Source organism: Pinus tabuliformis, chromosome 6, assembly GCF_031772625.1.
Source record: "Pinus tabuliformis cultivar Carrire ecotype Pingquan chromosome 6, CPIR1, whole genome shotgun sequence".
In the NCBI taxonomy this organism is placed as follows: Eukaryota; Viridiplantae; Streptophyta; class Pinopsida; order Pinales; family Pinaceae; genus Pinus; species Pinus tabuliformis.
This window is the reverse complement of record NC_142292.1, coordinates 644985549-645011466: the sequence shown is the minus strand read 5'-3', so window position 1 is coordinate 645011466 and position 25918 is coordinate 644985549. Positions and strand designations below refer to the sequence as shown.

At 40.2% G+C, this 25918-nt stretch overlaps 1 protein-coding gene across 1 annotated transcript; it reads left to right on the top strand.

Annotated features, from left to right (window-relative positions):
* The first annotated feature begins 864 nt into the window (after positions 1-864).
* Positions 865-1938, top strand: LOC149260274 (uncharacterized). Its single transcript, XM_089457715.1, has one exon. The coding sequence runs from the start codon at positions 865-867 to the stop codon at positions 1936-1938; it is 1074 nt and encodes a 357-aa protein (XP_089313841.1).
* Positions 1939-25918: the final 23980 nt, after the last annotated feature.

Here is a 25918-nt window from a genome sequence, read left to right as displayed (position 1 = left end):
AGATTATGAGCATGTACCGTTTAGATGTAGGAAATGCCATGACCTAGGACACCTCTACAGAGATTGTCCTCTGAACAGGAAACCCCCTCCTCAAATGGACTCAGACAATCAAGCGTCTGACGGTTTTACCAAAGTGGTAAACCGCAGAAGAGGGCACAAGAAATCGACAGCCAATACCAAGACCAATCAAGTTAACATGTCAAAACCTTCAACGAGCAACAGCTTTGCTGCTCTGGCCAGTAATGATGTGCAAGATTCTGATAATGTACCTCTAAATGACAAGGAAACCAGCAAAAAGCAGCCGGATGGGACTTCACCGCAGCCAGGGGAAAACTTATTCAACAAATCAACCCTCCACTCCCAAACCAAAACTCAGGCCTGGAGTTTTCAAGGAATGGAAGTTGATAATCCTGAACCCAGTACAAAGGCGTTGAAGGAAAGAGAGGAAGACTCTCAAGAACCCCAGATCATGGAGGAAGACCCTGAGAACATTGATATTGGTGAACTGGATATTCTAGGACTCGAGCAAGCATGCAAGATAGGAAACTTTGACAAAATACCAGACCGGCAAGTGGACAACCTGGTGGAGGTCCTCAATCGCGCACAAAAGAAGTACTCTCTAGGAGTCCAGATCGGCAGTCAATGGGATGGAAAGTTCATCACCAAAGACAGCAAGAAGCGAGGAAGAAAAACCACCCTCGAAAGAACCATCAAGATAGGCGAAGTGCTAGTTGAGTCAGGTAGATACGCCAAGCTGACCAAGTACTTCAATGTCAATCCCAACCCTTCTCAATGAAGCTGATATCATGGAATATAAGGGGGCTCAATAGCCCTAGGAAAGGCAGACTACTAAAAAATATGCTCATGCAGGAAAAACCAAATATTCTCTTTTTGCAAGAAACAAAGTGTAACTCGACAGTCTTGGAAAAAATAGCAGCGAAAGCCTGGCCAGGAGGGCTAGTAACAGCTGTTGATGCTCAAGGGGCGTTGGGAGGACTGGCAGTTCTCTGGGATGCACGAGTAATTCAACTCGACAATATACATGCAAACAAGAACTTCATCCAAGCAATATTTCATATAATCGGAACCAATACCCATGGCCATATGACTAATGTGTATTTCCCTCAGGAAACCATACACAAAGCTGAAATCTTGGATACCTTATCGGAGCTTAACTCAAATAGGCTATACCCGCTTTGGATATCTGGAGGTGATTTTAACATGATAGCAAGAATGGAGGAAAAGCAGGGAGGCAGAAGCAGAAGAAACAGAGATGGGAATCTACTAAAGGACTTTATTCAAAACAACTGGCTGGTAGATCTACCTTCAAATAATGGCATGTTCACATGGAACAATAAAAGAGATGGACCGCAACAAATAGCTTCACGTCTCAATAGATTTCTAATATCAGACAATGCAACTCACCTGGGTGGGGAATTCATTGCTTCCATCCTTCCAGTATCAGGCTCTGATCACTGGCCCATAGCTCTCCAATGGAACCGTCCAGGCAACAATATTAGGCGTCCCTTCCAGTTTGAGGCCTTTTGGTTAACTCATCCGGATTTCAATGAATTTGTTAGATCAACTTGGCTCAAGTTTAATCCCTCTAGTGGTACTAAGATGTCTATATTCCAGCGGAAACTAAAGCACCTTAAAGGAGAAATTAAACACTGGAATCATACCACTTTTGGCAATATTTTCAAAGCACAGGCAGCCCTCAATCAAGAAATGAAGAATGTTCAGCAAAGGATCATTACAAAAGGACGCTCTAAGGAACTTGTAAAGCAGGAACAAGCTATTGAATCCCAAATCCTAGATAGAGTGCAACAGGAGGAAAATCTTTGGAGGCAGAAATCGAGAGTCAAATGGCTTAAGGATGGGGAAAATAATACAAAATTCTTTCACAAAACCACAGTGCAACGCAGAATGAATAATTAAATTTCCCACATCAAAAATGAGCAGGGAGACAGAATTGAGACGCATGAAGGCATTGAAGATGAGTTTCTCAGATACTTCAAAAAAGCTCATCAAGAACCCAGCATAGACAGAACGTCTGCTATAAACAAAGTTCTAAGGAACATTCCAAAACTAATTACAGAAGAGCATAATCTTCTTCTCCTTAAGCCCACAAGTCTGCAGGAAGTCGAAAATGTTGTGCATCAGTTGAAAGCAGGGAAAGCACGGGGTCCGGATGGATTCACCTCCAACTTTTTTCATAACTTTTGGGATCTAATCAAATTGGAAGTCTGGCAAGTGGTTGAAGAATCTCACACTTTACGATGGATGTACCCAGGTGTCATGCGGAAAGAGTCGATAGTGCGGACACAACCGACCTCCCTAGAAGCAAAAGCTTTCTAGTGACAAACAAGACAAATAAACACTACTTTTCTCTAAACATGCATTGCGAATACAAGTAATCAGGGGATCTTTAACATACCTTTAGTCCAACGCTTTGTAGTAGTCTAGCCTCGCCGATCTGGATGAGCTCCTCCTTCTCTTCGAAACCTGCATTCACTAACAAGCCAAAAGATTAAATAGCACCTGATAAACTCATAAAACAATACATATCTATCATATAGACCAAGGAGTATATGAAACAAACCATGAATAACAATCTGTTGAGAAAAATAAGTTCATTTGCATTAAAAGGTAACAAAAGGAACCATTACAACCTGAGCCTTGGTGTTGTGCAAGTCCCTCCTAGGGTCCAGCAATAGTTTTCCTTTACTTTGATCAGCTCACCCACTCTCAGATAAGGCTAGGAAAGGATGGGAATCTCTCCTCTCAAGCTTTACAAGGGAGTCCTAATTCCAGCAGCATCTACCCTTAGGAATGTTCAGCTTTCAACCTCTCTCCCTTTGGCCCAATGCCTGTATTTATAGTGCTCTAGAGGAAGTTATTCAGGTCCACCATCAATGGGATAAGCCCCTCTTTGAATGGGATAGCTCCCCTCTTGATGGGATAAGTTCCTCTTTGGTAGGGATACATGAACCATCTGGAGGCGCTTCATACACGTCAAACAAGCTTCTAGAATACTCTAGAAATGACCACTAGTAACTTTTTTGGAGTGAAACTTGCGCCTTTTGACCTTTACAGGAGTACGCACCCATTGCTTTACATACAGAGCGTACAAGTACGCGGGTATTGTGAACTTGGAGTGCGTACACGCAGGTAAGGCTAAGAGAAACTGCGTACCCAGAGATATATAGATTTTTAATGACTTTCTCTCTTTTTTGGAGTTTGACATGGAGAGCAGAGGTATGAGGCTTGCCAAGGAGGATAGTATGACAGTTGATGAAGCCATACTAACTGCAAATAGTCATGGTGACAAATTTTAGTGTAACAGATTTCCCCCTAAAGTGTGAAGCCTGTAGTAGATTAGGGTTTCATATTTTCTAGGAAGGGTGAAGTACTTTATCATTTCAAGGATTATCTTGTGGAGAGCCCAGTCGGAACCTGCAAGTATTCAACACAAAATACATATATATGATCATATCATCGCTGAGGTAGGCATTCCCATACTCAGATTGAAAACTTTTAACTAATTGACTATCTACTGTTCTGATACAGGAATGATTCTGCAGTACATCATAATCATAGACTTTTGTAGACACAGTATGGACGCAGCCATCTGTTTATGATTAGTCTATTGTATAATGAATACAAAACTCCTCGCAGCCTGGATGGTGGAAACTAGATCCAGGGTCTTCATTTCTACTTCCCGAACAGGTACGATTCTATCCATGCGAATAAATGAGTTGATGTCGAACATGGTAGAAACCACTTGATTACCAGTCAATGATGTAAACTGTTAACAAGCGTGAGAGAGACCACCAGTGATGTCAATGGTTCTCAAAGTACCCAGTACAATCCATGAGATGTGAATGAATGAGTTGATGTCGAACATTTCACTGAATCCTTCGATCGAAAGTCAATGATGTAAACTGTCGTCAAAGGCGAGAAACCTGCCATTGATGCATGCAGACTTCAAGGTACTGACGATTCCTAGGTCATCTTTCTAGATAATGTGCTGATGTCGATAGAAAGCGACCCGTTGCAGGCAAGCCCACAACACGAAATCATAGATCAAGTAGAAGAAATGTAGCTGTAAGGACTGACTCAGGGATGGTCAAAAATGGATGACAAGTATTTTGCAGATGAATGTTTATTGCAGAGACCTCTTGAGCACATAACGACACGACAGATGGCTTGGTGATATTTGACACAAAGTTAATACCCAGCTAAAGACTTTCAATTTGGTTTGATCAACTGTGAGGCAAAGGATTTCCCAACCCAGGTGAATGAAAAGTGTCGTGTTCAAGAGTGGTAATAAGGCTTCTTCTGAGACAAAGGATAACAAATGGGCTCATTTTTCTCTCTTTTCCCCCACCATTTCTGGCAAGTACCTCTTTATTTTTTACAAGCTTGAGGAGGATAACATATGCTTGATTATAAGCTCATCCTTCGGATGAGTCCAACTTAGTTTTGATTCGAACCCTAAGAAGGAGTGGTCCGTTCCTGTTTGTAATCGAACCGGTCCTTTACTGTGAAATTTTAACGAGTCCAGTATAGGAGAAACTCGGCGTTTTTCATTTTTAGAGAGTCTGAAAAAACTTAAGAAGACTCCAGGTTGAACTTTTTCGTAAATTTGTATCTCCCAAGCCCGAAAAAGTATAAAATAATACTTGAGAGAACCGCTTAGTCTTACGACCAAGGAGTACTTTCATGATTAGTGCCTCTGACCTGAAAAGTAAAAAGCGATCAAGGACACGTCGTTTTATTTCCAATATCGAGTTTGAAACGACAAAAACCCGGCAATCTTTTCCTGTTTTTGTGGTTAGAAAAGAGCTATAAGGGGACCGTCTTTTAATTCCGTTTTAACGAGTGTAAAAGAAATGCTCGGCAATCTTTTCATGTTTTAGGAGTCAGAAAAGGGCTTAAAAGATGACTCTGATATTTTGGTTCGTGAAAAATGATAATTATCCCTGAAAGTCTTTTTGTCCTGCACAAAAACGACACATTACTCATACCTGTTTAAGATAAGCAAAAATGCATTGAAAAATATCCTTCCATGGTGAAAAATAAACAAACTTAGCATTCATTTATCCAAAAAACCTATAAAAAGATCTTTTACCATGTCATTTTTACCATTTTACTGTTGAGGGAGAGAAAAGGGCTTTTGGCAAGAAACTTCCCGTGGACTTTGCGGAGAATCCGACTGTCGGAATCGAGTGCCGTCTCTTTCAGGTATTTCACAACATCCTCCTCTTTGTTTTCATCCATTTAGAATTTCATTTTAAGCCCTAGTTTGATTTTTTGGGGGCTTTGGGGTTTTAGGATCCGCTTTTCGGGGTACGCAGGTGCCCCATGGGCGACCTGCGTACCCCGACATTTTCGTTAATGGGAAAATGGCAGGAGTACGCAGCCTACCTTCAGAACATCTGCGTACCCACGCTCTGTTTTCTGAACGTGGGGTGCGTACTCCGCGCAAAGTGAATTTAAAACCCTAAAACTCAAAACTAAACCATCAATTTTTGATTTAATGAATTCTAATGAATGTTTTCTGGTGTGTAGATTGCCCACCATGCTTGATTGGCGCGAAAGAGAACACGAAGATGTCGATTTGGCCGCAATAGATCATCAACCCTCCATTGATGCTTTGAAGGCATGCGGTCTCTACAAATACTGGGTCATACCTGGCATGAGGGCCCAGGTGCGATTCTTAGAATGGCTGGTTGAAAGGTGGAACGTTCAGGATCAATGCTTCTACATCGGAGGGCACCAGCTCGAGATAGAGCCCTCAGACATATATTTTCTCACTGGTTTGCCTAATAGGGGCGAGCAACTGACTCTGTCCGGGACTAGGCCGGGTGGCCAATCCCTTGCTAGCCTCCGGCTAGAGTGGTGCAACAGTCAGCACCAGGAGAAAGGGATAGAAATCAAATACATATCCCTGCCTGAACTTATGGTAATTGCCTTTACAGTTACCAGACTCTGCGGCGCAGCCGCTTTGCATATTGCCACCGGGTCCCAAATGCGGATGGCGATAGATTGCTACCGAGGCACCATTTTCAACTGGTGTGACGCTGTGTTGGCCAATATGAAGGGCCAACTGACTAGGGCAAAGAACGGGCAATTAAAGACCTTTGGGTATGGGCCTCTAGTTGTGAGCTTTGCCCTAGAGAGAGTTCCGATGCTGATCCCGCAGCATGTCACCATTGCAGTTGGGCTTCCTTGGGAGCCAAAGTTGATGCGATGGGTTGCGGTGATGGCCCGGCATCCTGATGAGGGAGCGGGAGTTGTCCGATTTCCTACGGGTTACTTTCACTGGTTGGAGGACCAGGTCTTTGCGATCCAGGATTTTCCTTATGCCGGAGTAGATTTTCGCGGTGATCCGGACATGGTTCTTCCACAGGGAGAACAATGGGACGACAGAGGTACTTCATTTTTCACAAGTTTTTAAATTATTTACTTTTTTGTTTGTTTTTTATATCGTCTCAAAACTGACAGTGACAATTTTCAAAATGCAGATGTAGGTCCACAGCGTCCAGCCAATCTCCGGCCATTCGAGAGAAGAGTACCAGTTGCACCAGCACCGGCCCCACAGGATGCGGCCGCAGAGACCTTAGCCGAGTTGGAACAGGACCTAGAGCGTCTCATGGCGGACATACCAGAGACGACTATAGACGATATTCCTATCCGACTTCAGCGCTATGTGGTCGCAGTTCCAGGACCTTTCAGGAGGTTCCTGTGTAGGGTAGCACGGGCAGTGGTCTCGTATAGAGAGCACCACCAGTGATTGGCTAGTCACTTTTTGTAGACACATGTGACATTTTTGGTTTTTTGTACTTATCATTTTTGCCGATCATAAGGTGTTTTTCAACCTATGATCGAAGACGATAAATATTTTTTGACACACTCCTATCTATATATATTATTATTACCGGCTTATCTTGTTAAACATGTATGCTAAAATGTTTTTAAATTTACATTTATGATTATCGCAAATGTCTGTCTAACATTCGAGAAGCAATTGCATCTGCTAATGTATTTAATGACCTTGGAATATGCTGATATTCAATGTAATCAAATTCACGTTCCAAGAGGCGCACTCTCAAAAATAACCTTAATAACACTGGATTTCTAATGGCATATACTCTATTAAGCTGTAATACAACGAGTTCAGAATCTAACCTCACTATCAAACTCCGAATCCCAAATGAAATAGATTCAGATAATAACTCAATCACTGCACTATATTCTGCAATGTTGTTTGTTGTTTGACCGAGGCTCACCCCATGCATAGAAACTAACTCGTCAGAGGGCGAATAGATAACCCAAGCTGCGGAAGAGATATTCCGTGTACTACGACAAGCACCATCAGCGAATCCAATGTACGTTTGGAGAGGCATCGACATCTGCAATATCAAGAGTAAAACCAAGATAAGCCAGAATAACGACAAAAAACACACTCTCTAAGCTAAGCACACTTTCTATACTAACAAACACACCAGCTAGAAAGAAAAACTAACCTAACTAAATCTCCATACCCATCATTTAAGCATAATACCTCTTTAGGTAAAGTCCATTTCTGGGCTTACCCAAAGAGTCCCCATCAAAATCTACCAGCTCATAGGCCCCTTTTGCTAGCTTTCGCTTGACAATGTAGGGCCCATGCCACATAGGAACGAATTTGCCAGCACCTAATTTATCGTTAGCTTGATCATATAATAGCACTAGGTCTCCTTCCGAAAAATTACGAGGGGTCACGTTGCGATCATACTGAGCTTTCATTCTTTTTGCGTGAGTCTCGATTGCCAATGCAGCGTCACGTCGAGTCTCATCTAATTTAGCTAAGTATAATAGACGCTTCTCCTCTTCGGAAGTAGCTGGAAGTAATTCGACAGCCATTTGAAGTGATGGGATTTCGCATTCAATGGGCAACACTGCTTCCAAACCATAAACTAGTTGGAAAGGAGTGAACCCTGTTGATGTTTTCACTGAGGTTCGGTATGCCCAAAGCGCTGAAAATAACATGTTGTGCCAATTCGACCGATGAATACCAATGATTCTTCGGATCATGATAACTAGAACTTTGTTGATGGACTCAACCAAACCATTTTCTTGGGGATAATAAGGAGTAGAACTATCATGACGCAAACCAAGCTGGCTTGTAAGTTCTGTCATCATAATGTTTCGAAAATGGCGCCCATGGTCAGTGATTATCGCTTGTGGGACACCAAACCTAGCAATAATATGATTGAATACGAAAATTGCAGCTGTCTTACCGTCTGCCTCGAATGTAGGCATTGCTTCGGCCCACTTAGTAAAATAATCAACCGCAAGGATGATATACGCATGCCCCCCGGCCGAGTGAGTGTTACATGTAATAAAATCGATACCCCATTTAGCAAAAGGACCAACGACAATTATAGGGTGGAGAGGAGCAGGTGGTGCGCGCATCTTGCGATCAAACACTTGACAGTTGTGGCATTTTTGGACCGCAATGATACAATCTTTAAACATGGACGGCCAGAAGTAGCCAGCACGCAACACCTTCTGAGCTGTGGCATACCTAGACATATGACCGCCACACGCTCCAGAATGACAGTCATTCATAACCCTTTCTGCCTCCTCATGAGTTAAGCAACGACGAAAAACCAAATCTGCCCCACGACGATAAAGAGTGTCTCCAATAATTTTGTACTGTTGGGACTGGAATCGAATTTTTCGGCGTTCCGACTTTGAAGCTTCGGGCCGAAAGGATTGGGTTTGGAGATAGACGATTATATCCCCATACCACGGATCTAAAGTGCTGATGAGAAACAGAGATTCGTCCGCAATGGGTTCCTCTGCCACAGTTTCTGTGTCAGCACGCAGGAAGTCACACATCAACTCTGCAAAAACTAAAGATTTCTTAGACTTAGACTTTTCAAATTCTAAGTCGAACTCCTGCAGGATTACAATCCATTTAGAGTACTTGCCCCCTAGCAATTGTTTTGTCAAAATGTAAATCATAGGGTTGCAATCCGAAATGACTGTAGTTTTACGGAGAAGAATGTAATGACGAAAACGTTGGACAGCCTGAACAGCTGCCAGGGCCAATTTCTCCACATGCGAATATTTTAGCTCAGTGGGATTTAATGTCCTACTAAGATAATATATCACATGTTCCGTTTCGAATTCATCTTCCTGTACTAAGACCATTCCAATGGTGGAATGAGCGGCGGCGAGGTACAAAAAGTAATCCTGGTTGTAGTTGGGAGGATGCAGCAATGGTGCATGGGTCAACGCGTGCTTTAGCGCATCAAAAGATTTCTGAGCTATCTCATCCCAAGAGAATTGAGCATTTTTTTTCAACAACCGGGTAAAACCCTTGGTAATCTCGGCGTAGTTAGGAATGAATCGGCGTAAAAAGTTTGCTTTCCCTTGCAAACTTTGGAGTTGGCACAGACTCGAAGGAGGAGGCAATTTGATGATAGCTTCGACCTTCGAGGGATCGACGCGAATGCCGGCTTTTGAAACTACAAATCCCAGCAATCGTCCCACTTCGATGCAGAAGACACATTTGTGTGGGTTCAACCGTATACGATAATGCCTACACCTCATAAAAATTGCTCGTAAATGGACAAGGTGATCAGCTCGACGTAAGGAGTGAGCGGGCAAATCATCGAGATACGGTTGCACAATGTGCTTGATGTCATGAAACGCATAAGACATCGCCCTTTGAAAAGTGGCTCCGGCATTCTTAAGCCCAAAAGGTAATTTGCAATAAGCAAATGTCCCCCATGGACAAATGAAAGCCGTTTTTGGTTGATCGGCAGGTAGAATATTGATTTGGTTGTAACCGGAAAAACCGTCCATAAAGGAAAATATTTCACTGTCGGCACAATCATCAATTATTTGATCGATATAGGGCGTTGGATAGTTGTCCTTAGGACAAGCACGATTGATATCCCTATAGTCGATACATATTCTTATTGTTCCCTGCTTTTTGTTAACCGGAACAATATTCGATACCCAATCCGTTAACGGGATCGGATAAATGAAACCTGCTTTCAACAACTTCTCAACTTCTGCTTTAATTGCAGCCGCTTTCCGAGGGTGTATCTGACGCAGACGTTGCCGAACGGGTTTAGCGTCCAGGTAAGTCTTGATCTCATGAACAACAATGGAGGGATCAATTCCTGGCATTTCCTCATAGGACCAGGCAAACACGTCGCGGAATTCTTGAAATAGGGCCTTGTATATTTGAATTTCGTCATCTGAACACGAGGCACCTATATGAATGTGTTCAACAATTCCGGGCTTCACTGAAATGTCAATGGGAATAGTGCGAGAAACGTTTCCCAAATTCAGCTCTGAATCAGGATGTTTCATTGGACTCTGAGCGTCTTTGACATATTCAGCTGTAAAGATTGATGAGAAATCGTTTTCAAAACGATCATCCTCAGGTAAAAACGAAGATCTATGATGGAGATCTTCCCATGGTAAATCGTCTACACACAGGACTTCACAAAGTTGTTCGTCAGATGACACAACTTCGGGAAACGTTATTAACTCCGAGGTTGACGCGAAAAGGGATTCCTCACGGACCACATTCATTTGGTCGATTTGGGTTGAACTTGGGTCGGAAAAAGACTGCACGACTTCATAGGCAATTTCATATGGACTCAAAGGCATTGCATCACCGAATGAGTCTATCTCAGATTCAGATGGGACAATCCAAGGATCATCGTAAATAATAGTGTCTGAAGTAATCATATGAATGAATGCGAATGAAGGGTCTACGTTGATCGGAGGAAAAGGAAAAGTTCCCAGTAAACCGGCATCTTTAACTAATCCTACGCCAACATCCTTATAAGGGATAGTCGTTTTACCGACATGCTGGATACTCTCTGAAGAGGCTGGGTCGGATGAAAAATAAGCCAGCTGGTCTATGGTTACGATCTTGCCATTGTGTGGAAACTTTATTACTCTGAAGACCGATGAAACGACCGCTGTCATAGCGTAAGACCAACTTCGACCCAAGAGAAGGTTGTAGTCTAGAGGGGCATCAACCACCTCCACATCCAAACTAACGGTTTTTCCTTCAACCCCTATAGGCAAATCCTGTAAAATGCCAAACGGATGGAACCCACGGCCATCAAAGGCCTTAAGAATTGTCGGGGATTGGTTCAGCGAAGGAGAACCAAGCGATCTCCAACACTGAATCGACATAATACACGTGGAAGCGCCCTCATCAATTACAGTCCGATGAATAGGCCTGTTTTTGACTATCACTGGAATCTGGAAAGCCATCTGATGAGGGAGACGCGGTGTACTATTTTCTAGATCAAAGATTATCAGGTTCGGGTCCTGAACATCAACAGCTCCTATAGCCGACAAAAGTAATTTTCGCTGTGCTGGGCATGATTGCAGCACTTCTAAAGCCGACATTGCTGAGGGTGAAACAGCTAAATCCTCAACAATGTTGTAATTCTGGGCTGCTCTCGCATGTGGATTGAAAGCAGACCTTCGAAGTACACCCTTGGCGGGCGGTTTTATTACTAAGTCAGGGTTAGGTTTCTCGATCTGTAGTGGATCGGAACCGGGAGCTGAGGTTGATGGATTGGAATGAGAAGATTCTGCTTCTTTCGATCCATCAACAAGACTTTTACTACCATAATCGTGTGATCGAGTCGCAATCCTTACATGAGACATCATCAATATGGGTTCTTCAGTGGCACTCGAGGAAGAACCTATCATCTTACTCTCCTGCTTTGGAAATGGATCTTTCAAAACAGCAGGAGTTGAGGAACCTTTGACGATTTTCACAACCTCGGCCCGATGGGGGCAATCTCTTGTAAAATGATCCTCTTCACAAATAAGACAAGGATATCGAGGTTTGCGCTTTTCGTCATTGGTTTCCGACTTTTCTGTTTTCTCCTTTGGAGTCTTGTCTGCTTTACCCTTCTTCTTACCCTTCTTCTTCCCACCATTTTTTGATTTAGCCGTAGATGACTCTACAGCATGAATATCGGCGGAAATTTCAGGAGAAGACTCTCCTGTCGGGGAATCTGGTAAGGTTATAATGGGCGAAGAATTCTTTGAAGATTTCTTCTTGCTTTAGTATTTACCGAACCAATCATGCCATCAGCAGCATGAGATCCCGAAGGAGCAGCAGTGATTTGATTTGACTTTGGAAGATCTGGGATCTTTTCATGTAACGTACCTGACTGAGTGTAAACTAAGTCAAGGTACTGCGCTTGAGCAATGACTTGCTCTTCAGTAACTACTCAGGCCTTAGCTACATCTTCAGTAATCTTCGGTAATAATGATTTAACAAACCATTCAGCTAAGATTTGGTATGGGATAAAAACTTTCACTAATCGCCGTCGACGTCTCCATTCATGGATATGATCGGAAATATAAGTGGACGTCGACTGTTTTAGTGAAGTTAGTAGCTCCGTGCCATTATCATATCTGACCGGCAACTGAAAATGAGTTAGGAACGAGGTAGCTAACTGACTAAAATTGTAAAAAGAGGCCCGTGGTAACTCAATGTACCACTTGGCCGCGAGACCAATGAGCGTACGCTGGAAAAGATGTAAGCGGATCGAATCATCCGAGATGGAATTTGAAGCACACCAGAGGTGGTAAGTCATCACATGATTGGACGGATCCTCTCCAGACTTACCTTCGAACTTGGGTATATCACTGGGCAACTTATTTGGCATTGGCGGCCAGAACGGAAGATAATTTATTGGATCGTTCGTTAGGCGCGTCAAGTCTGGTAAATCCAAAGTTGCGATAAACGGTAACTGCCGATTAGGATCCCTAAAACTCTGGGTCACAAGACCAGTCCCAGGAGGAGGATATCCAGGATAACTTGGAATAGGAATCGCATTCGGGATATTATATCCTCCTGGAAAACCAGGATTAACCGGACCGTACTGGGGTTGCTGAGGTTGTTGATAAGTGTACCCAGGATACGGTTGATACTGGTAAACCGGCTGTTGGACAGCAGGCCCGTATTGGTACTGTCCCTGGTACGGTTGATAAGTGAATTGTGGTTGACTAGTGACAACCGTACTTAAACCAGGTTGTCCTACATGCATCTGAACCGTAGTTTGAATCGTAGATCCAGACAATGGTAAAGATGTTTGAGGAGTAGTTGCAGAGACAGTAGAAACCAGAGCTGTCGATACTCCAGAAGCAAGTGTGGTGGAAGGAGCAGATGTTGCGGTAGTTGCAGCAGCCGTTGTTTGAGATGGAGTACTAGGTGCAATTGGCGGCTGAGTAACTACCGAAGGTACAGAAGTTTGAACATTAGATTGGACCGGTTGCTGGGATGGACCAGCAACTAAGGGTTGTCCAACTTGAGATGATAACTGTACACTTGGCTGCAATACCTGTTGAACTTGCGATGGATCCCACACTATGTTCATTCCGGGGTATTGACCCATAACAAGTTGAGGATATTGAGATCCATAACCGGATTGAGGATAGGATTGATAACTGAAAGGCACAGTTCCCGTACCTTGAACATATGATTGACCTTGAGGTGGTTGATAACCTTGACACAAGTATTGACCTTGAGGTTGATAACCTTGAGGTAAATATTGATACTGGGGTTGACCTTGACCTTGAGGTTGATACCCTTGGGGTAAATACTGATACTGAGGTTGACCCTGGGGTACATATTGAGGCTGGGGTTGACCTTGAGGAATGTATTGTACTATGGGTACACACTGTCCTTGAGGTTTCCCCCCTGACACAATTTGTGTACCTTGAGGTTGCCCCCCAGGCGTTAATTGAGGCTGCCCCCTAGGCGGTAATTGGCCACCTTGAGGTTGAGAACCGGGAACTGAACCTGACATCATGTAAATGTCTCCTACACCCAACGGTTTATTACCATTGTTTCCAGCTAATAACCCATGTTCAATGGGTTGAGGAGATGCTCCCGCAAAAGTACCAGAAAGTGACTGATACCCGGAGGGAACAGAAGGACCACCGTATAAGAAGGATTCAGGAGATTGGGTGAACACGGACGACTGACCAGACATATTTACAGGAGTATAAATACCTCCAGGTGGAAAAGGAGTACGAGGTGGAGAAAAACTTATCCCTGAGTTGTCTAAATAATTGGTTAACGAAAGGTACCAAGTAGTACTTCTAGGAGGACTGTAAAAGATAGATTCACGCTCCCTTAGATCAATAGTAGGTTGATCTTCAAGGATAGATATGCCAAATTCTTCCTCTGGAGCAAGTTCTTCAATAGCTATCAAACCAGCAGGAAGATTTTCGGTGATGACTCTTTCTACCCTAGGTGAATCAGGTGCACTAGAAGTTGGAGTAACAGGTTCAGATATTTCAGGTTCTTCGCCTATATCACTAGTAGATGAAAAACTACCAGCAAGCTCGGAAACTGCAACAGCTTCAGGATTATAACCTGTTTCTAGACCTTGGTAATCTGGATGGACTACCAACGACGATTCTCCTTCTTCAGGTGAACCTACTTTACTGCCACTAGGAGTTACAAGGACCTTTAAACCTTCGTAATGACTCGGGACCTCTTCAGGAGGTTCGCCCCGTAATCTACGGGACTTCCTCAACAAATCGGCCACGGTAACAATCTCAGGAGACTTGCCCCGAAGTCTACGGGACTGTCTCGGTAATTCAGCCACAGTTAAATACTTTTAACTACTGCACACGCAAACAAAGTAAAATCTCAAAGAAAACCACCTAAAGTCTCTAAAGAACCAAACAAATTTGAATCACGCGCCTAAAGAATCTAGGGCGTCAAACCATACACAAACAGTAGCCTTCCGGACCAGAAACACTAGTTGGAGATGAAACCCAACATCGCCGAATTCAGTACAGAAGTGGTGGGCGGAACAGTTACCCCGGCAACCTGCTTAATGAATAGACCGGCACAAGTTCCTCCACTTTAACCGTCTCGAGTGAAGTGAACCCCCCGGAAAATCCAAGTGAGTCTAGCCGACGTCTGCTCCAGGTACAGTGGGATCTTCCCTCCACTGTCACCTCGGTAGAATCCTAAAGATAATGGTCACTAAGGTTACCAACAACAACAAATGCACCTGGGGGAACAATCTACACTCCGACAGCACGCAAGGGCAGAGTATCAAGCTCAATCCCCTTGCCGGCTCCTTGACAATAATCCAAGGTTTACCGACAAGTGACCCCTGGCTCCTCGACAATGGTTAATCTGAGGTTTACCGTTTGTAATACGTGCGTGTCTGGCGTCGTTCCCAACGAGGGAGGATTGATCCCCTCACTGGTTCGGACACGAGCTCGTGCTTCTCCTTTAAGAGGAGCTTTCCCAGAGTACAAATGAAACAGTTGGATTTATCCTACCACAAGATGAGCTACTTGTTTGGTTTTGCTGTCTTGGAGAGTTAATTACTCTCCTACTCCAAGACACTAGCTTGATCTATATTGGTGTTTCAGAGCCCTAGTAAATAAAAGTTACTAAGTTGATTTTACTTTAAGCGTTAATTTTTATGGCTTTTCTTTAAGACAAAAGGTAGTGGAGATGAAACTGATGGTGTGTAGACTCGACCGAAATCCACTAAAAAGATGCACTTAGGATGATTTATACTAATTTTTCATTTTTCAATGAATTCCCTAGCTAAGAGAGTTGGAGAATGCAAACTTGATATAAAGACAACTTTCTTGGCAATGAAAAACAAAGAAACAAACTCTTTATATTTTCAAAACATACGACACATGACCACTAATGACTTCACGAAAATTCCTTTTTCTTTCAAAGACACAAATGCTACCAAGCAAACTTTCCTTCAAAAGATATTTTTGTATTTTTTCCTAATTAATAAAGCATGTAAAAATTACTTTAACAAAAGTCAAAGTTAAAAAAGCTATGACAATCAAATCAACTCAATTTCACTCAAAAGCAAATCTAAGAGAAAAGCACCTAAAAGTAAATCTAACGAGTCAAAAGCTTACTAAAGATGATTCCTAGATGTTTTACTCAGTTAAAATGTAACTAAGGACTAGTTAATGCAGAACCAAAAACCAGTCAAAACAAAAATCAAAATTTTTTGTTCTTTTCTCAAGAATAAAATTCAAAGTTCAAACAACAAACTTTTTCGAGATTCGCAAAGAGAAGATGCAAAGGTAGGTCTCTCACAAGGGTGAATTCTATGACAGGTCCGACTCCTAAGAGGACTGAACAAAACCAAGGAGATCTAAAGTTTGACAACCTCTAATGCCAAAGTCACTACAGGACCAGTTAAAAATCAAACCCTAAGGCAAAATCCCTATGAATTTCACTAAAACTCTTGACACTGACGAAACAAGCTTAGGTGAAGACTTATGGCAGAAAACCAGTGGATCTGGGCAGAAAAAACAAATTAAAAACAAAATCTAGAAGGCAAAAAGAAGAAAATTGGAATTTTCTTAATTTTGACAGGGTACGCAGCCGACCTGTTTGCACAGGTGCGGGTATGCTCTGTGCACAAAGCGACAGTGCGTACAAGTACGCACTATGCTCAATGCAGAGGCTGCGTACTTCTAGCAAAACAAAGAAGAACTAAAATCTAATTTAACCCTAAGCTAGCCCACCCAAATACACAGTCAGACAGCCAAAAACCAGAAAACAAACGACTTTTCTCATATCAAAATTTGATACAAAGGAAAAAACATTCACATCAATGGAGTCCCCAGTGGAGTCGCCATTTTGTCATGCGGAAAGAGTCGATAGTGCGGACACAACCGACCTCCCTAGAAGCAAAAGCTTTCTAGTGACAAACAAGACAAATAAACACTGCTTTTCTCTAAACATGCATTGCGAATACAAGTAATCAGGGGATCTTTAACATACCTTTAGTCCAACGCTTTGTAGTAGTCCAGCCTCGCCGATCCGGATGAGCTCCTCCTTCTCTTCGAAACCTGCATTCACTAACAAGCCAAAATATTAAATAGCTACCAGACTGAAACCTCTGCTCCCTCTCATTATCTCGCCCGAGCAATCTGGTTATGTAGAAGGTTGGCAGATAACGGATGGTATTATTTTAACTCATGAAATAATCCACTCTTTGAAGCAAACAAAAAAACCAGGTATGTTGCTTAAAATCGATTTGTCTAAAGCTTTTGATAGTATCAGCTGGGTTTACATTCAAAAAATCCTAACTGCCTTTGGCTTTGACCCTTCCTGGGTTAGATGGATTGCCAATATTTTGTCTTCCTCATTCTTTTCTGTGCTTATCAATGGTATCCCTTCGCCCACGTTCCGTCCTTCCAGGGGTATCAGGCAGGGAGATCCCCTTTCACCTTTTCTTTTTGTTATTATGGCAGAAGGACTAGGTCGAAGCCTAAAATCCGCTCTGCTTTCCCAGCGTCTCAAAGGCCTATCTTTTTGCAATTCTCCTACCTATTCCCACCAGCAATTCGTGGACGATAACATGCTTTTTGGTCACCCCTCGGTTCAAGAAGCTCGCCTTCTCAAAGCCCTCCTAGCGAACTTCTCTGAAGCCTCAGGAGCCCTTATCAATCGTGTCAAATCTCAAATCTTTTTCTTTAATACCCCAGCTCCCACTCAAAGAGCCATAGCCCGTATTCTTGGTTTTACCATTGCTTCCCTTCCCTCCAAATACCTGGGAGCTCCCTTAATAGCCTCGGCCCTCAAGCACTCCTCTTGGAAAGACCTGTTAGAAAAGCTAGAAGCGAGGCTCTTCCTCTGGACTCATAGAGCTCTTAACATGGCCAGCAGACTTGTTCTCATTAAAGCTGTTCTTCACTCCATGCCCTTGTATCTTTTCTCTATTCTTGCAGCTCCTAAATGGGTTCTCAAGGATATAAAGAATCTCCAGCGCAACTTCTTATGGGGCAGTTCAGGCCCCAATCGAAAGTGGGCTCTGGTCAAATGGGACAATGTGTGTCTTCCGAAAAAGGCTGGTGGTATTGGAATAAGGGATCCAGGGCACAGTAATAAGGTAATGGGAGCTAAAATTTGGTGGAGGTGGCTCGCAAATCCTAACACCCCATGGGCCTCCCTTTGGACAACAAAATATGCGAACAATAGCCCTATTGAAGAAAGAATTCGAATGTCAGAAGTAAGCACAGGCTCTGTAATTTGGAATTCGGCCATTCAACATAGGGATCTAATACAACAGCATAGTTTCTGGGAAGTTAAGAGTGGCAACACAGCAAGATTTTGGGAAGACTCCTGGCAGCAGCTCCCAAAGATAAAGGACATTCTCTCTGATCTTCCCCTACCAGAGCAAGATATAAATCAGCTAGAAAAGGTGAATCAGTTCTGGGACCCTTCTCCCACACAAGGATACAGACGATGGATGGATGCCAAACAAATTCTGTTGCATGGCTCTGAGCAAACTCAGCTCTCTCTCTCCTCAGAATTACAAAAGCGGCAAATCCTCTTCTCAGAAGGATCGGACATTCTCAGATGGGGATATGAAGAGAAAGGCACTTTCACCACAAGGGAAGCATATAAGATAATTATCAAAGAAAGGATAATCAAAGACACTTTATGGGATAAAATCTGGCATTCCTCTAACTGGCCGAAGGTGTCTACATTTTTGTGGCTCCTATGTCACAATAAAATTCTCACATGGGATAATCTCAGAAAAAGGAGCTTCTCTGGCCCATCTATATGTCTTAACTGTAAGCAAGCAGAGGAATCAGCTATACATCTAATGCAAACCTGTCAAATAGGACGGAAGCTGTGGGAAAAGGTTACCTTCCGATGCCAAAAAGAAGGCAGAGTGCATGGGGATATCAAAGCTACTATTCGTAATTGGAGTCAAGAGCCATATCAAAGCAAACTCCTAAACACACTTTGGCAGCTTATTCCTGGTCTACTGATGTGGAACATCTGGAAGGAGCGGAATCGAAGAGTTTTTAAGGATCAATCAATGTCTATAGAGCAGATATGGACCAAATTACACCAGAACATTAAAGAGACTCTATCTATTAAAGCCTGGTCCCAAGAAGATTTTCCATCACTGCCGCAGGAACAATCTGTCTGGGCCAACTGGAAGATACATTTAAATCAAAAGCCCACTCTTAAAGACAATCCTACTAAGAATAAACAAAGGCCAACAAAATGGACTCCGCCGCCTAGCAACATGTTCCAACTCAACTTCGACGGAGCTTCAAAGGGTAATCCAGGGAAAGCAGGTTATGGGGGAGTCTTCAGGGATCATTATGGCATTCCTCAACTCATCTTTCTCGGCTCAAAAGGTTGGGACTCCAACAACTCAGCGGAATTGGAAGGATTATGGCGAGGTCTCACCCTTGCTCAGGAAAAAAGCTTTTTTCCGCTCATCATAGAAGGGGATTCACAAATCATCATAAATATGGTCACAAAACTAATGTAGGGCTCCCCCATACATAAGGTCAGTAGCAGTTGGAGAATGGCTCAAAGGCTCGAGCTAATAGACAAATGGTTGTCTCAACATCAAGCAATTTCTTTCAAACACACTAAGCGGGAAGGAAATAAGCTGGCTGATTTTCTTGCTAATATAGGAGTGGAAATTGGAGTAGATCTCTTTGTAGGTTCAATCTCCAGCATAGCCTCAGAGGATCAACTCTCTGATTTCCATAATATTGTGAAGGATGATATGATTCAGGAGGATGATACACACCCGGATGCGGGTGTTAATGCTGCGCATTTATGAGGGTTAATTCACCGCAGGCAGCTGTCCCTGCACCTGGCTCGCGGACGAGGATTGCACATTTCAATGGCATGCGATATCAATTGGACAGAGGACGGAATTATGGTCGCACAGTTCGTCTTCAATGCGCGCTGGGTTCGAGAGATTATGCTCGATGTTTTATTCATGGCCTGGTGTCTGGTTTATGCCATTGCCCATGGCTCTTTCCACCTCCGCCTGATTTTCTTCCCGCACCCCTGTCTCGTTCAGGTAATTTGGAAGCTTGCTTGGGTTTTAAGTTTTGCCTGGTTCGTCTGCGCTCAACCCCTACCCATTCAGTTTTTCCATTTTCCCTTACCTGGTTGCTTTGAGAATTCGAAGATGCCTCGTCGTCGTGGAGTCTCTCGCCGTGGAGGCAATACTGGTAATCGAGGCAGGGCCTCTCATTCTGCTCCTCAGAACATTGTTCCTATTACCTCTGCCTCCCCGTCCTCTCCGCAATCTGGCCATGCTAGACCTCTCCCGCATAACTCCTTTCAAACAACCCGCTTCACCTTCCATAGCAGACTCAACAGGCCAGTGTTGTCAGCCAGCATCACTGTAATTCTTGCTGAGGAGGAGGATAAACCCAGCAGCTCGGCCCACACCACCACCTCTCAGTCTCAGGATGACAGTGTCCTTCAGGGGGAGATGGTTGGGGTCGTGTTTAATGAAGACAACATGCAGGAGGACGACATTGTTCCTGAGGCGCCTCAGCCTCCGACAGATTCGAGTCAGCGCAAGGTGCTTGCTTGTGGGCTGGTTCATCATCCTGGTAGCATCTTGAATCTGGTAATTCCTCTAGATGGTGGTATTGAGGGGAATGCAGACAATGAATTCGTCACCTGGATTGCCTCTTCCAGCCAGGTGGACAAGGATGCGCCGGACTCTCCGCAACATGTCAATTGATGCTGGTTCATTGCTTACGGGTGGCACTCTTGCCTCTGCTCTGTTCTATTTTTGTTATGCGTCTATGTCTTTGGGTCTCTGGTTACTGTTCTTGTCTCAGTTCTCGTTTTGTATCGGTGTGAGCCAACATGAGCAGCAACAAATCATGGCTCGACAAGCCTTGTTTTTGCCTCAATTTTGTACATGGCAGGTATGACAGAATGTTTACCAGTAAAGCCATAGTAGGCGATAGTAATGCTGTGTTAGACTCAGAACAGGACTATTTTTTTTGTATGTCAGAGTCTAACAAATCATGTTTTGAAGTCTCTCAATCCTGAAAGGGCGGATAGAAGGATCTGTATGTCTCAGAATCTTTGGTTGAGGGCTGGCTTCTGCCCCCTCTGAGGTCTCGACCTCCATGTACATATTTTTCTCTTTTTTAATAGAAATAGTCTTTACGCAGAGAAAAAAAAATATTGAACTATATTAAAAGTATACTAAAAATAATATTATTATATATTTTTTGATTTTGGATTTTTAAATATATTTCAAATTAATTTTATATTAAATTTGATAATTATTTATTGAAATTAAAAAATCTATATTATAAAAGTTTCGTAATTTTAATTTTCAAATTTTTTAATTTAACAAAAAAAAAACTATATGTATGAATTAATGTAAGATTAGCCACTAAAAGCTTAAACAATTTGATGAGATTGTGAGAAAAATAGCTACGAACTAGTTTTGGAATTAGGAATTATAAAATTCTAAAGCAGATCATATAATTTTATATTAAATTTGATAAGAATTTATTGAAATTATAGATTTATATCATAAAATTTTCACGTTAATTTTTTAAAAAATCACTTAAAATTATCTCTTACAAAAAACAAACTTTTATATATTACTTAATGTAAGATTACAAAGATGAAATGAAAAATCTAAACAATATGATGAACTAACAATGCATATATTATTGTAATAATGCTTAGAGTTCACTAATAACAACATTATTGTGTTCAACACAATTCTATCCTAATTTTATCCTTAAAACAAAACAATGCTTTGGCTAACTTACTAGATTAAGAGATGAAGTAAATATTCAACAAAATTCCTTTCAAATACACTATATGTTAAGGATGTAAAACACTATTCCCGCAAAAAAAAGAGAAGGTAGCAAAATGGTGGAATACTGATAAAAAAAATTATATGAGTATAGCAGATGCAAAAAATTGAATAAATCTAATAGACATATCATTTTCAAGAAACCATTAGACTTCGGTTTATTTAATGCCCTTTTTAATGAAATTCTATTGTAACATGAAACCCGATTTCTTTGAAGCATAAGTCTAAGTCCAAAAATTGGGATCTTTCCATTAAGATGCACCTCTATCTGGGGAAAGAGGTGTTCTGTTGTTTGATGTTTGACACTTTATTAATGACAAAGCTTGATTGTGAGATAGAGTTAGAACATCCAGTCTCTTTTTCACTACTGTAATTTTAGTTATTTTGATTCTTCACTTGTGCAAAGTTTCTAACTTTACTGCTCAATTTTTAACCACTTAAAAGGATTGAATTTATTTCAATATATTTTACTTAAACATGTTTATGGAGAGTTCAATGTGGAGGTATCACAGAAAGGGATAGTGAATAGTGAATAAGAGCAACGAATAATGAGTTATTTGGTTATAAGACTCATTTTTAACTGAGATGAGATTTTTCTAACTTTGATAAGAAAAAATTTAAATTTACTATTGAAAGATAAAAATTTAAGCAATTTGAGGCTTCCATAGTTAATCATATTGTTGTTGGAGTCTAACTCTACCGCTCAACTTTTAACAACTTAAAAGGATTGAATTTATTTCAATATATTTTACTTAAACATGTTTATGGAGAGTTCAATATGCAAGCTGGAAGTATCACAAAAAGGGATAGTGAATAGTGAATAAGAGCAGCGAATAATAAGTTATTTGGTTATAAGACTCATCTTTAATTGAGATGAGATTTTTTAACTTTGATAGGAAAAAATTTAAATTTACTATTGAAATATAAAATTTTAAGCAATTTGAAGTTTCCATAGTTAATCATATTGTTGTTGGAGATTTCTAGAAATGAGATGTGTAGTGTTTTCGATCTGTCCAACTTTTCGATGGTTACTCCATCCATCATCGTGCACCAAAGAGCTATATAATTAAACGAGTGTTGAAGAACCCTTTTATAGGAAGAGGAACTAGGGGTCTGTGGGTAAGAATTAAAGAGAATTAAAATAGGTCAAAGGTTAAGATGAAAAATAATAATTTAGAATTATTAATTAGAAATAGTTGTTAAGACACGTTTAAGGTAATTAATAAATTTAAACATAAGGATTTAAAATAAGTTTAGAGAAAACTTAAATTTAGTCAAAGGTTAAATGATAATTTAGAATAAACTAATTAGAAATAATGGTTAAATTAGATTAAAGTAATTATTGATTAAAATAGTTATTTGTGATTTAAACCTAGTCAAATGCAAATAAAAACAAATTGATATTTAGGAATTTTTAAAATAACAAATTTGAAAAGTTGTTAAATAGATTAGAATGATTTAAATTAAATAAATAAAATTATAATTACTAATATAATATACCAAGGCTATATTAAAGAGGGAAGGATAAAAGTTGAGGGGCACATTAACATAGAAAGAGAATAAAGGGAAGATAAAAACATTTAAAAAAACTAAAATGAATGATAGAAAGGTTAGAAAGGAAAGACAAATAATTAATCATAAAAAAATGTTGAATAATAAATAAAGATATATAAGAAAGGAGAAGGGAGGGTTTTCTTTTCAAAACAAAAAATAAACCAAAGGGAAAGAAGGTAACCATGGGAGGGGGGAATTTAATGAGTGAGATGGTGGATAATCAGTTGCCATGAATGGCTAAGCCTGAATCCATCCTCCCTATTAAATTTATTAGGCTTCTTCTCAATTTCGAGGGCTTCTCGAATAATTCGAGAGTGATAAAAAGGAACAGAGGCTAGTATTTTCGCTTGCTCAAAACAAATCAAGTGCTTTGATTTAAAAGAGTGTTCAACAATGGCAAACTTAGCAACACATTTATGGTTGGTGTTAGTTATGTGCTCTTTGAGGTGGGCTTTGAAAGGGCAACCAACTTGGCCAATTTATGATTTTCCACATGAACATGGAATCTAATAGACTCTTGATCCTAGCATGGGGATCAGATTTGTCTTTGCCTGATCAGAATAATTACTTGAGGTTTTTATGAGGCTTAAAAATGGTTTTAATGTTCTTCTTGGCCAAGATTTTTGTTGTAAGATATGTGGTACCTTTGATGTATGGGAGAGTAACTTGGCATGGGGGGAGAGGGATTAGAATTAGCGGTCCTAAGGTTAGAAGCAACTTGAAAGCTTTAAATATTTGCGAGGTTGAGTAGCCACTGGCTTTGAAATCTTGGAGTAGATGGGATTTTCCAGCTAAAAGAAATTGGGGAGCGAAGATTTTATGTTAAATATTATCATTACTCGTAGTTATTATTTATTGTCCGTTTTGCGCAAGACGTTGGTAGTTATTATTAAGGATGGGATATGATATTATTAATTCGCTCTACAACCCTCGTCTCTGCAACAATAATTTTGGGTATCTTTTTCCTTTTCTTTTTCTAATTTATCTAGTTAGTATGTAGCAGACAGTTAGGTTTCAATGGCCTTTGGTGCCCAATGCTTGTGTGAATGTAACTACATTTATATTTTTTGTTGCTTTTGTGCAAGGTAGCATTGGGTTTGGAATCTACCAAGCTTAATAAGGATGACATGGAATGGATCCTTGCTATAGCTACCTAGTATAGCATTCCACATGACAATGGAAGCGATGATATATTGTGAATTCTTACTTATACCACTCCACATACTTCATTTGTGCTCATTTTTTTTTTTTGAATTTTAGTAACTCTTATCGGAATGCAGGTGGGCCTTGTTAGTATGGTGGCCATGTGGGTAAAAGTGATTAGAATAATTTGAGAGCCAGAGTAGAAGAATGCAAGCATCACTTTATTCAGAAGTGGAGAGAGTTGTGGAGTGTTCTACAAGGTAATATAGACACACATAATTTGTCTGGATCAATGTTAAAAATGTGATCATTTCCCTTCATTGCTCGCAGCGACCTTCCGTGGAAAAGCCAACTCGTACAAGTATATATTTTCCATTCCAAATAGTCCGGAAAATACTTTGGAATGCTATTAGCTATTTTTGTATGCCCATTTAATATATACCCTTTTTTTCTCAAAGGGTAGCGGGACTTGAGGATCTCAAAACTTTGAATCGTATCTTTAACGACGTTTGAATGTAATATTTTTTTCATCTTACTTTTACAATGACGATGACATCCTTTCCCATCTCAAATATGCCATGTGTTATTTTCTTGACAATTGATTTACCTTTCATGACATTCTCCCAAGGTACATAACTTATCATTTTCCCTAGTTTTAAAATTTCTTAATCTTATATTGATATATTCATTTTAATTTTAAAATTCCTAAATAGTTTTAATTTTATTTTTTATTTTTTTTGTAAGTTGAATCTCGGAGTATCCATAGTAATATTCATACTTGTCAACGTTTCAAATCCCAATAGGAATCCATCATAGGACAATTGTTGAATGATGATAGAAGAAGAGCTCAGTGAGGAGATAAATAGTGTTAAGATATTTTGTTTTCAAAGAGATGAAGTCAACTTTAAAATTTTTATATTTTTGTTTTTATTTTTAATTAATTTTTTATTTTATTTATAATAATTATTAACCATGTTTTAAAGTTTCATTATTGTATTTATTATTTTATTGTATTTTTTATTATTAATTAGTTTAACTAATTAATAGAATGTAGATATTTTTAAAATTAATTTTATTGTAAATTAATGGATTATGTATAATGTTATTGTAATGATTAAATAATTTATTATTAATGTATCTTAATTCTAATTAATTAATAATTATGATAATTTTCTATTTTATTTTTTTTAATAAAAGATAGATTGATTTTATTTTAATGTAATCACTAATTATATTAGATTTAATTAATTAAATGGTTAATATATATTATAATTAGATAGTAATAATTATTTTACATGCTAATAATGATACTTGATTATTTTTATTATCTTAATATAGGATAACTTGAAATTATTTTATTATAAATTAATTCATTAATAAATTAATAAATAGATATTATAATGACTAATTATTATTATTGTTTTTTCATTCTAGATTTATTGGTTAGTAAACTAAATGATTTATAATAATTAATTGTTGCTAAAAATATTAATTGATACTAATTATTATTATAAATGAATTATTATTATTAT